The sequence below is a fragment of the Leptidea sinapis genome, chromosome 2 (genome assembly GCF_905404315.1).
Source record: "Leptidea sinapis chromosome 2, ilLepSina1.1, whole genome shotgun sequence".
NCBI classification, from domain to species: domain Eukaryota; kingdom Metazoa; phylum Arthropoda; class Insecta; order Lepidoptera; family Pieridae; genus Leptidea; species Leptidea sinapis.
Genome location: NC_066266.1, coordinates 1,323,552 through 1,336,688, shown reverse-complemented (window position 1 = coordinate 1,336,688; position 13,137 = coordinate 1,323,552). Strand labels below are relative to the sequence as shown.

The 13,137-nt window shown below is 37.9% G+C and overlaps 1 protein-coding gene across 1 annotated transcript in view; it reads right to left on the bottom strand.

The window, feature by feature from the left end:
* Positions 1-13,137, bottom strand: part of LOC126972603 (tyrosine-protein kinase-like otk) — a 93,779-nt gene that overhangs the window by 66,405 nt on the left and 14,237 nt on the right. The window contains exon 2 of the mRNA XM_050819461.1: positions 176-202. Within this exon, the coding sequence (XP_050675418.1) occupies positions 176-202 (27 nt within the window). The remainder of the gene's footprint in view (positions 1-175; positions 203-13,137) is intronic.

Sequence of the window (13,137 nt, the reverse complement as noted above, 5' to 3'; positions counted from 1 at the left end):
TGTATACCACCTTCATGTTTTAATGCGATCCTCTTCAAATTATAACTAGAAGACTTGAGCCTCCTCGGGATTAACGGTATCACACAAGGCAACCAACCACAAGCACAAGCATAAAATAAAATAAGTTTTCAAATGTATCAATTATGTACAAGTATACAAGAAGAATGAAACTTACCAGTAGCGGCCGACCACCCGAAAATATCTGAAAAAAATATCTTAGTTAATTCTTGAGATATAAAATTTTTCAATGTATGAAGATAATTCCTTATTCAAGACGATCTTACAAAGGAGTCTAAATTAACACAAAGTTACCAGTAGTCAACTATTGGCAAGCATGATTTAGTTGACCGTCCATTGTTGAAGTTCTCACAAAAAGGGCTACATTTCTACTTTCAGCACAATTGCAGATATATAACTACCTAGAATTATATAAAGGCATGCAAATTTAAATATTTTTAGCAACAATAGGATATGAAATCTTTTATTGTATGTCAAAAACTACCCCCCATTCCAAAGTGTATGCCTCAGACCTGTGAAGAACGGGCGGTGAAAAGCAAACTCAGCGGGCTTTTTTTTTTCATAAATTACTATGTTATATCGTACCATATAAACGGTATTCTTTAATAGCCTGAGGGTAGTCGCTCCATTCCCAATCTGTGGTATCATTAAGAAAGTCATTTATGTTATAGTAACCTTTAGCACACAAACATTTTTTAATAATTCTTTTGAATTTCGTAATACATTTGTTTTGAACATTATCTGGGATCTGGTTGTAAAAGCATATACATCGTCCAACTAGTCTAGACCCTATTCTGCTTATGTTACGAGGATAGTGGGAGGCCTTTGGGAAATGGCCACGGCCAGTCATATCTTGCGCGCAGCTAGTGCGCTATCTCAACAAGCCCTGCTATTAATATATAACTATTGAATGTATTTTATTCATGCATTCTTAGATACTTTTTAAAAGATGGAAAGACGATTTACCACCTGGAAGGAGAAGGTTATTTCGAGATAGAGATAAGTGGAAGAAACTGGGGGAGGCCTATGTCGAAAGTCAACCTGACCAATAAAGTGGTTGCTGTACATTGATATAGCTTTTTTTTTTATTTTTCATAAAGATTTAAGAAAACATATTTTATAAGTAGTATATAACTAAGTTGGAATATAGTATGGTGAAGGAATAAATGCTTATATTATTATTATTGTAAAGATACTTTTTAGGGTTCCGTAGCCAAATGGCAAAAAACGGAACCCTTACAGATTTGTCATATCTTTCAAAATAACAGAATGATAAAATAAAATAAATATATGAAGTACATTAGCATGCAAACATCCACCGAATATTGGTTTGAACTAATTTTTAATTTTTATCTAGTAAGTATTATTTTGTGCAGAGTTTTTGCCTTTTCCATTTAAATAATTAAAAATCATTTTCCTTTCTATATAAGTTTTATGTTATGTTACTTGCTGCTACGGAACCCTTCATGGGCGAGTCCGAATCGCACTTGGCTGCTTTTTATTTATTTAAACTAGGCATAGATACTGACATTTATATTTAAGCTCCAAATTCTCTAACAGTTCCAATCAAAGAATACTTAAAATGTGGACTACCACATACTAAATAATACCATAATAATCTTAAACAAAGAAATTTAAACAATTTTTCCCACTTTACAAATTATCCATATATTTCCAGTAATTAAACACGAAAAGGTTAGAACGTCAACAATTTACTTAAAGAAAAGAGTTCGCGATTGAACAGCCTATTGGCATTAAAAAAATAGCGATAATCTCCATATTTTTAATGCGATTGGCAAAAACTGTGGAACCGAAAACTACAAATTGGCTATTTGCAATCAAGTCTCACGCCAATCATGGGCCCATTAATACTATAACTAATAACACCTGCTATGATCAGGTGAAGGTATACTTATATTGATATATTTTGAGCGTATTATTTATGTGACGTCATCATTTTGAACTGTAACATCATCCAGTTCATTATTATTTATCCCCGATAAATTGCCCCGCTTCAGCAAATGCTTCATCTAAGATAAAGTACGTATTAAATAGCTGTGGTAAGAGTTTCCCGTTGGTATATTCAAAGAGCTCAAAATACACATCTCCTTACCAGGTACCTACTGACGTTATGGCTCAAGCACTGGGACGCCTTCTTTACGTAACTAGTGCCTCTACCAATATCATAATAGGACATATCTTATTATGATATTTTATAGGTATCATTGGATATCACAACAAAATATTAAAATATCCCAACGATGGCCTAAGTTTAAGATATAAACGAGCATCTTAGGTCCTCCATTGGCCTCCACCCGACTTATCTGAAAAAGCATTTGAGCTCCCAGCATAGAGGAAGAAATCGGTAGTGCATGTCGACCTAAATACGTGAATGTACTTTCCTCCTTTCGAAAACTTCCCCGGGGCATAAAAAGAAAAGGGAAGACCCAGGCCCAAGGGTGTCGTAAGTGGCGCTTTAGGGGATATACCAGTGAGAGACTATTTACACTGGATGCCTGCTATATTATGGGCCACACCAGCGCCTTTTTCTGCCGTGAAACAGTTATGTGTTGTGTTTCGGTCTGAAGGGCGCGATAGCTAGTGAAATTTCTGAGCAAATGAGACTTAACATCTTATATTTCAAGGTGACGAGCGCCTGAAGCGCAGCATTATAATGGACAGGGCGTAAAAAGTACCATCATCTGAACCTCCCACTCGTCTCGTCAGTTATTGTCATAAAAAAATGTGCTGCTAAAAGTTAAAGCTAAAGTTGTGTGATAGGCACAGTAAAATACCTCAAAATTATTCTGATTCACTCCACCAGGTTTAATAATAATTCATAGTCCGCACGCACTCAACAAATAATTTGTCTACAGAGTTGTATAAATAATAAAACTTTGCGTTTGGATCTAATTGGATGGATAAAGTTGTTATGATAACGTTTCCGGATTGCCTCCAACGACTGAAGCAAATTTAATGAGTTATTCACGGCAAAAAGTAAAAATGCAGTTTAATTCACAGCAGTCACAGAGCGTCGGTTATTGAGAGATTGCGACGTTGCCGAGGGAATCTATTACGCTCATGTAAAACATGTTTCAGTTTGCGGCACACGCGTAATGAGACCGACCCTTCAGCGATTCGTTAGCTACCTTTAATTGCTGGTGCCTGGGTACAGTCAACACAAACACCAGCGAGTAAGAATTTTTAATTTTCCCTCTATGAATCTTGAACGACTTAAAAAATAAATGCTTCGATAACGAGCCCGTCTGTGGAATCATCGGCCATCTAATACTCCATATTAAATATAATTTTAATTTAATTAAAGCCATAAATAGCACGAACTTATACTTCACTATATAACATGTGTAATATTTTTCACAGGATTCAAGTCACCTGACAGAGAGTGATCACCACTGCCCACTCTCTTGAAGCGTGTCGGGCTTTTAGGCCCAATATCATATCGCCGTGGAAATACCGCGCAATGAAGTTCCTTCAATCTTACCATCGTAAGATTAACAGTAGATTACACTACCGGCAAAAGATCAATAATACACAAAATATTCAGTAATTGATTCGAATTTATTTTATCGCCTTCAAGGTATGCTATTTCAGAGAAGATATACTTACGGAATCGATTTAGTCAATCACTATTAAACGCTTTTTCCGAAATTAAGTTTAGTGAAGCGTGGTAAATCACCCGGACATGACGGGCTCAGTATTGAGCATGTAATCTGGGCCAGTGATAAAATTTATAAACATCTATGTTGTCTCTTTAACCATTGCATTAAAAATAGTTATTTGCCCGAGGCCATGGTGCACACAATTCTAGTTCCGATCGTGAAGAACAAAACGGCTGATCTAAGTTCTGCCTCTAATTATCGACCTATCTCATTGGACAAAATTCTAGAACGTCTTCTTTATCCTCAGCTGCTTAAAAACATCAAAATTGATGACGCGCAGTTTGGTTTCCGTCCCAGACTCTCGACAGATGCCGCTATATTTAGTTTAAAGGGAACTGTTAGTTACTACAAGTCCAGAAATACTACTATCTATGCGTGCTTCTTAGACCTAAGCCGCGCATTTGACTTGTTCAACTACAATATTCTTTGGGCCAATCTATTGGCGTCACAAGTACCCACACAAGTGGTCGAGCTGCTGAGACTCTGGTACGGAAACCAAACGAACTGTGTAAAATGGGGCGACGCAACTTCTAGCAATTATAGGCTAGAGTGTGGAGTTCGTCAGGGGGGGTGACCTCTCCGGATCTGTTTAATCTCTATGTCAATGGGCTGATTGAGGAGCTGAGGAGCACCAAGATCGGCTGCCATATAGGGAACGTTTGCGTGAATAACCTAAGCTATGCGGACGACATGGTGCTCCTCAGCCCCTCGATCAAGGGGTTGAGGAAGCTGCTTTCGGTCTGTGAGCATTATGGAAATGCGCACGGACTAAAATACAACGTTTCTAAAACTCAAATGATGGTGTTTAAGGCAAGACAGCCTCCGGAGAGAGTGCCGAGTTTGTTTTTGTACGGCACGGTGGTTGGGTGTAGTTAAGCAGTTCAGGTACCTAGGACATTTGTCGACAGAACGGTTGTATGACGATGATGACATTGAGCGCGAGCGGAGGGCCCTTGCAGTCAGAGGCAACATGCTCACTCGACGATTTGCAAAATGCAGCAAGGATGTAAAAACCACATTATTCAAGGCATACTGTTTAGGCATGTACACCTGCCAGCTGTGGGTAACGTTTTCTCAGAAAGCTATGAGCAGAATAAGAGTTCAGTACAATGATGCGTTCCGGGCTCTTATGCGGCTCCCGCGGTGCTGCAGGGCGTCGGGCATGTTCGCAGACGCTGGGGTCCCCGACTTTTTCGCCATAATTCGGTCTCGCGTTGCCTCTTTCTGGCGGAGACTGCAACTTTCCGACAACAAAATACTCGTGGCTGTCTCCGACGACATCAGGAATCCAGTGTTTAATCGCTGGATTTCTGTTCACATGAACAAGAACAAAAAATTACTGCACAAATTTGTGCAATATTTATATAGTTTTAGTTAGTCTAATTTTACTTTTAACTTGGGGTGCCCTTTACAGTGTCCAAATTTTTTTGTAACTATGGGTTTTATTATGCCTGAAATAAATACCTTTTATTATTTTTAATTTATTTTTAGTTCTCGCCGCGAATTCTTCTTTATGTTTTATACCGAATGAAAATGGGTGCCGTTTAGGAAAAATAATGAAAATGGATAGACAATATCTGGTGAATAATGTGGTTGCTCGATGGTATTTGATGAGTTTTTGGCCAAAAATTTGTTCACAATTATTGTCCGAAGACGCTTCATCGTGGTGCAATATTTTATTGAACTCAGCTTATTATGAATGCAGATTTATATGGTGACCGTACCCGCCGGCCGCGGCGCTGGCCGTGCGGTTATGAAATTATAGAGTTTAGGTAAAGCGTGAATCGGAACACAATTACGGGGCAAGTGTTACTCGAGAGAGTAATACACCGCAAACAGCTAGCCGTCGAGAATTGGATACTTATTTAAATGAACTTTTTACACGTACCATGATGTAGTCCTGCGATAAATAATGTTACCAGTCAAAATCTTTATTTGCTATTGCATAAAATATTTATTGCTGTAGTAGTGTTTATACATTAATATTATAATTAACAATTGCAATATTATTTTATTAGTATAAAAATATACATGAAATTCATTCAAAATGACCTCCATTGGCCATACAATCCTTGGCACGTTGAAGCCAGTTATTATCTAAACCATCTACTTCCTCTTTGAGAATTTTTTTTACTTCCAACCAATGGATTGTTTTAGGAACTTCAAATTATCATCGTTTTTATTCGTCATCAAAATATCGATTAGACTCTAAACTTAAGCGTATGCCATACACTCTAAAACTAACCAGAGAATATATAATTTATATTTATACAGTTTATTCTTTATTACTTTTTATGACATATTTCATATTACTTAAACACGATTCATATATTGGATGCAGCACCTTACAAACTGTTGTTTTGTATAATACGGCCATTGTAAAATACTCTGTTTGATTGAAAAAGAGTGGCCGTTGAGTTTAGTGTATGTTCTTCTCACGAGCAGTTCATATGGTACATTCAGTAATTTAAAAATTCCTGATCATTACATAAAAAGGCTCAAGTCATACCAAGCGGATGAAGAGTTTCATAAATCAGTCTTCGCTGCATACTTACTTTGTACGCTGTAATGCTGTCACAGCAATTCGGTTTTCTTTATCACCCCACTCTATTTTAATATCCGAAGAATAAAATTTATTGAATTAGGCGTTACTTTGCGGAAATCTATAATTATACAAATGATTTAAGTTTTCTTTAGTGTTAATTCCGCCAATAACAATAATCCGAAGAATACTTAACACAGATTGGCGCGAAAATGAAAGAACACAATGAATATTCGTTTTTTTCTATGACAATAAAGAACGAGACGAGCAGAACGTTCAGCTGATGGTAATTGATACGCCCTGCCAATTGGTATAATATTATAATGCAGTGCCGCTCAGGATTCTTGCGAGTAGGTACCAATCTCTAAGCGGCACTACAATTGCGCTAGTCACCTTGAGACATAAGATGTTAAGTCTCATTTGCCCAGTCATTTCGCTAGCTACGGCGCCTTTCAGGTCGAAACATTATAATGCTTCCACATTACAGGTATAACATAATCTAGCCGGCATCGTGTTCAAAGGAGCCTCCCACTGGTAAATGGCTAAGTATAAGTTGCCTCTTACGATACCCTCGGCCTGGGACTTCACTATTCTTTTTTATTCCCCGGCGAAGCACAGGGCAAGAATATTCGTAAAAGAATGATAATCAGACAAAATAAAACATACAAATCACAGCTGTCTCCCAGAGGGGTAGGCAGAGATTATGGACTTCCATTTGTCACGCTTCTGACATCTTCACTAGCATCGTACCTTTCATACGTGCTGCTTTTGTTCCCGGTACCCTTGAAATAACAATAAACGCCTTTTTTATCGAGTGGAAGGGCCGGGAAGGGAATTTACCAAAGTCGCGGTTTTGGTGTGTGGGGTTTCGGAGTCAAATGGAGGTGATCGCTGCTTCTCACAGTCTCCTGCAACACTAGAGGAATCACAGGAGTGTTGCCGGCCTTTTAGGAAGGTCTACGAGCTTATTTTGAAGATACCCATGTCGTACTTATCGTCTTGTAAATCTCGCGTAAGCTCGTTCCACAGTTTGTTTGGCAGTAAGGTCCTCAGTAGGTTCCTGCACTGTGGGGTAGTCTACAAACCTAACTGGTGAGGTTGGTATCTAAGTTTGTAGCTTGTTGTGTGGTGGTGGATTTCAGCTGCAGGGATCAGGTCATATAGCTCTTTAGGAACACTGCCCGTGACAAATGCAGCAAAAGACACACAAAGAAGCTAACATCCCAAGCAAAACCAAGCGATCAAACCGTTCACAAAATAATGGATAGTTTGTTGTTTTTAAAGTTATATCCCTCATTTCTGGGTTTAATTATATACAAATTTAATATATACCTAAATTCATGGACAATGTAGGACTAGAACCCGCGCCTTTCGGGTTCCATCCGAGGGCTCTTATCATCTGTGCCAATCGTCCGAGTGAAAATGAAGCGAGGGAGATCCTGGGAGTTGAACAAGATGTACCTAGATTTATGATCGATAAGTCACTCAGACGGTTCTATCAGTTGGAAGAGGCGCTCGGACGGAACCCGAGAGCCACGGGTTCGGAATCCGCATCGCCCCTAAAATATTAGTACAAATTATATTGGTATAATATAATAATCATCGTCATCAGCCGGATTACGTCCACTGCTAGACAAAGGCCTCCCCAAAGATTTCCACGACGATCGGTCCTGCGCTGTCCTCATCCAACGTATTTCGGCGATCTTGACCAGATCGGCGATCCATCTTATTAGGGGCCTACCAACACTGCGTCTTCTGTATAATATAATGCATCCTCACAATTCGACCAGCGCTACGTTGCACGTGCTCAAATGTTTTGAGGTGGTACGGCGGTGGTGAAAGGAATAGGGGAGACAGGAATACTACATGCACCATTCTTCTTCTGCCACACCGAGCTTTCACTACTATAAGTAAGCGTAGGAACCAACATTTATGAATATAGTTCTTTAACGAAACAGGTATTACCAAGTTTCTCATTGAAATTCACAATCCATGTAATGTTTATGACTTTCTCGAGCAAATCCCCATAATGGTTTCCGTTGCAGCTGTAAGAGTTTACTCCATCAAAAAATTGCAACTGAATCTTCACAGCGCCTAAATAGGTAACACAAGTTTCGTGAACTTAATCCACTTAAGATGTGTCTTTCATAAAATACACCTGAGTACAGTTTCACTGCAGACGGATTTAACGCTACTTTTATTTAAAATAGGCGGGGAGCTCTGTCAACTACATGTAGACTTTAGTAGATCAGATTAAGGTTGATTTTTGAATGAAAATATTTGATTCAAAGCTTTGTTCTGGTACAAATCACAAGCGGAAAGCGTGTAAGATAATTTGATTTTAAAATTCTTACTCCTTAGCATAAATCACATTCCCAGAGCGCCGAAGATATTTTCCTGATATTCATATCTAAACATCCACCTGCAGTGTTTTCAGGCGTAAACCTTACGAGCAGGTCACTGTGTAGCGATTCCTCTAGTTTAGCAATAGAGCACGGGCGCCAAGCGAAAGAAAGCTACAGAACGAAACAGAATGAGAATACGTAGCGAGGAGAACGCTGTTACTCGCCTGTCTTCACTTACTCACAAAGATAAGAGATCTTTATCTGACTTTCTTTCGAAAACTATAAAACAAAGTACATCGTCATTCTTATAATACATCATAAAGGCTCAGCTACACGCGCGCAGTTGTCAATTATGTATCTGTAAAAATATATATATTATTTATTAAATATATATTTTATCGAATCACTAAAAACAAACAACAACAGCCAATTTTCCATTTAATATAAAACCACGCCACCTCTTATGAATTGCGCTGCAAATTAAAATAGAGAGGTCATAAATACGTCGTGTTTTATAGCCGCACACCCCAGCTTGGGGTCGCTACCGGCGCTGGGGTAGCGTCGTCTATCCATCGCGCCGTGATAACTCTGAATTATCACACGTAATCTGTATCGCGCCGAACAAACAAACAGTTAACAGTTTCCGAGTCGAGCTCACGTGGATGATTTCGATACTCGCAATATCCAGGAACAGGATAAACAAATTATTTGTAACATTTGATGGGCATAGCCCAGGCGAATTGTGATGAGTGTCGGTAACTCATGTAGATCAAATTATAGTGACGGCTTGTAAAAATTTACGTGAAAGCATTGATGTAACTGGACTTCACATTTTTTTTTCACCAAGTTCAATGCAATGAAAACATCCAATTCATCTGTTGTGGTGGGTTTGAAATGTTTTTTTATGGAATAGGAGGACAAACGAGCGTACGGATCGCCTGGTGTTAAGCCGCCGCCCACATTCTCTTGCAACACCGGAGGAATCACAAGAGCAATTTGCAAGCCTTTAAGGAAGGTGTACGCGCTTTTTTTGATGTCGTATCGTCCCGGAAACACCGCACAAGGAAGAATTGTACATATAAGATTTTAATTGTTTGTGACACAAGTACCTCAAACAATTATTGAGAACTGTATTATTAATAACAATTAATGTAAACAGGACGGATTAAAATAGATTGACACGAGTTTGTAGAAGGAATCTGAATGGAATATCAGACCTTCACATAGACATACGGAGAAACAATTAGTTTGTTTACATTATGATAAACAAACACCCTAACAACTTTTTCACTAAGCTACAATTTAAGGCCACTAATAAGTGATACACGTTTAATTCTACTTATAATGCCCACTAAACATTCAAGGGGAACACACACGGTGGATGTGCACATATTCCATTTTACGGAAGCATCGTGCTCCGTGCATCTTATTAATGCTCTCTTGAATATTTTTATTTATGAGAGTACTTAAGTTTTTCTATATAAAAAATTATATAGTGTATATAGAAACATTGCCATGGCTTTGCTTATTATAGGCATATTTAGTTAATTATAATGCCCGCGCATTGAAAAGGAGACAGGCTGCCATCTTAGTGTGGTCATAGCGACGGCAAAACAAGGTACTCTGTTCCAACGCGCATGGGATTTTACAACTGAAAGTGCATGTCCTCACTGTTGAGCAGATAATGCATCACGATAACATTGGGTTATTATTTCGGAAGAAATAGAATAAAAAATCCGATTAAAGCGCGGTCGAAACACAAATGAACTAAAAACTCTGCCTGATAGTTTTTCTTCAGATAATTTTTGAGGGTGATTGTGAGTGTAATTCTTTATTGTACGTCAATATTAACATATTATACAATTCAGTACAAAATATACACTTCAGACTGTTCTAAATAATAGTCCTAAATAATAATAATATAAGGTAACAATAACTGCATTTTAAATTAGTAAAAATATCTGGTTTAAGAGTAACCATTACTGAATACATTTTTGAGAAAAAAATAAAAAACGAAGGCAAAAAGTTATCCCACGATAATAGTAAATCATTGACCAAGGGTAACCGCCCACAGCTCAAACCAATTTCGGCTCCGAGTGAACACATTTTGAAAGTATATGGAACTGATACTAAACTAAATCATTAAAGTTAATTGGTTAAACGGAAACACTTTTTTCATACTGTAAAAGTTTCTCGACTATTTTCTTCTTGGTTTTAAGCCTAGATCAAAAAAATAATAATTTTTAAATACGGTCATCATCATTATAATGCGTCCGCTTTGCTTTTTTTTATACGAAAAGAAACGAACTCTTACTTGAAAGAAACTCAATCTATGCATAGGTCTTTAAAAATGAGAGTGAGGTTTCTATTATCATTTTTTCCTAAACTGAATAGTTTGCGCGAGAGACACTTCGATAGTGGTAAAATGTGTGTCCCCTCCATCCCTGTAACTTCTAAAATAAGAGGTATGATGTGTAATGTACATCTCATCTCATGCAAACTTCCACCGAAAATTGGTTTGAACGAGATCTAGTAAGTAGTTTTTTGTAATACGTATAAATGTTGAGTGCTTGTTTGCACTGTATGATTTTGAGCAAAGATTTTTTGCATTTTCCATTAAAATCATTTTCCTTTCTATATAACTTTTATATTATGTTACTTGCTGCTAGGGAACCATTCATGGGCGAGTCCGAATCGCACTTGGCCACTTTTTGACAACGTCAAGTAAACTCACATTTTTAAGATTTGCAAAAATTCTTTACTTACACTGCAATATTAATTCTACATCGCCCCATTGTCAAACCACAGAAAATGAGATTTTTATTCAGTCATCGAGAGACAAAAGGCAAGAAGTATGTTATTAGAGCCGAGGTTCCATTGTGAGGACGAACGCTAATTAGTAAAGCATAATGACCTTTTGTTCCTTGGACCCTACCGCTGAAAAATACTAAGATATGTTCGGGTTAAAAAAATTAAATAAATAGAATGTATCCGAGTGATGCGCCATTTAAATCTCAACAATAAACGTCGATTGAGAAACCTCTAAAATATTCAGTGTTCCTCTTCTATGTTATGCATGTATTTTACATATAAACCCTTTTTTTATGGAAAAGGAGGACAAACGAGCGTACGGGTGTTAAGTGATCACCGCCGCCCACATTATCTTGCAATACCAGAGGAATCACAGGAGCGTTGCCGGACTTGAAGGAAGGTGTACGCGCTTTTTTTGAAGATATGTCATATCATCCCGGAAACACCGCACAAGGAACTTCATTCCACAGCTTTGTAGTACGTGGAAGAAAGCTCCTTGAAACCCGCACTGTCGAGGACCGCCACACATCCAGATGGTGGGGATGATATCCTAACTTGTGGCATGTCGTGAGAAGATAGAATTTGGCGGAAGAAATCAGGTAAAACAGCTCTACAGAACACTCCCCATGATAAATGCAGTAGAGGACACACAATGAAGCGATGTCTCTACGCAACGCCAAGTGATCCAGCCGTTCACAGAGCACCGGGTCACTGACAATTCCAGCTGCTTTGCGTTGCACGCGGTCAAATGGATCGAGCTGATACTGGGGTGCGCCAGACCAGAGATGACAGCAATACTCCGAATATGTGGCCGGACCTGCGCTTTGTACAAGCGCTAGAATGTGGGCCGGCTTGAAGTATTGCCGTGCTCTATTTATGACGCCCTCCCTCTTCAATCACTCAAAATCCATTTGATAGTTTTTAAAGATCTAAGCATACATAGGGACAGACAGCGGGAAACGACTTTGTTTTATACTATACAGGGTGTCCCGTAATCAGTGGACCAACGGGATACCCGTGATAGGGGTGGTCATCATCTCTCGAAAACACCAAATTTTACTGTTCTAGGGCCAGTAGTTCAAAAGATATGATTTTTTAAGCATTATTTTGAAAATTCTACCCTTATCAACACAAAAGTTGAAAAAAAATATTTTTTATTTTTATTTTGCCCTGTTTCTTAACTTAAGGTGGCTGAGGAAACATGTGTCTTCACAATTAAATCCATTTTTGTGAATAAATATTGCCAAATTAAAAATTAAAAACCAAAACATGCGCAAATATCAAATAACTAAATTTGCAACGTGATGTTTGAAGCAAGCTAGTGCAAAAAAAATGTATGACAGCCTTGCCGACCATTATTTAAAAAACATCTGCAGTTCATACTGATTCCAAAAAGGTATAATTAATCATTATTGTGAAACAATAAAAGACAATAATTATTTTAAATCAACATTAGATAGCAATTTCTTGGCGGAATTTACAATAAAACAAAAGTAAATAGTTAGAATTTTTTTATTTATTTCTTATAATAAATGTTCGAAATGTCTTCCTCTTACTCTAAGGCATAGCCGGCATCTTCTTATAAAATTTCTTTTTAAACTTTTTAACGCCCTTTCATTATTTTTGACTTTTTCACTCACCACATTCAGTTTTTGTCTTAGCTGTCTTTCGTTATCGTTAACGGTTTCATATACGGATTCTTTAAAATATCCCCATAAAAAATAATCCAATGGATTAAGAT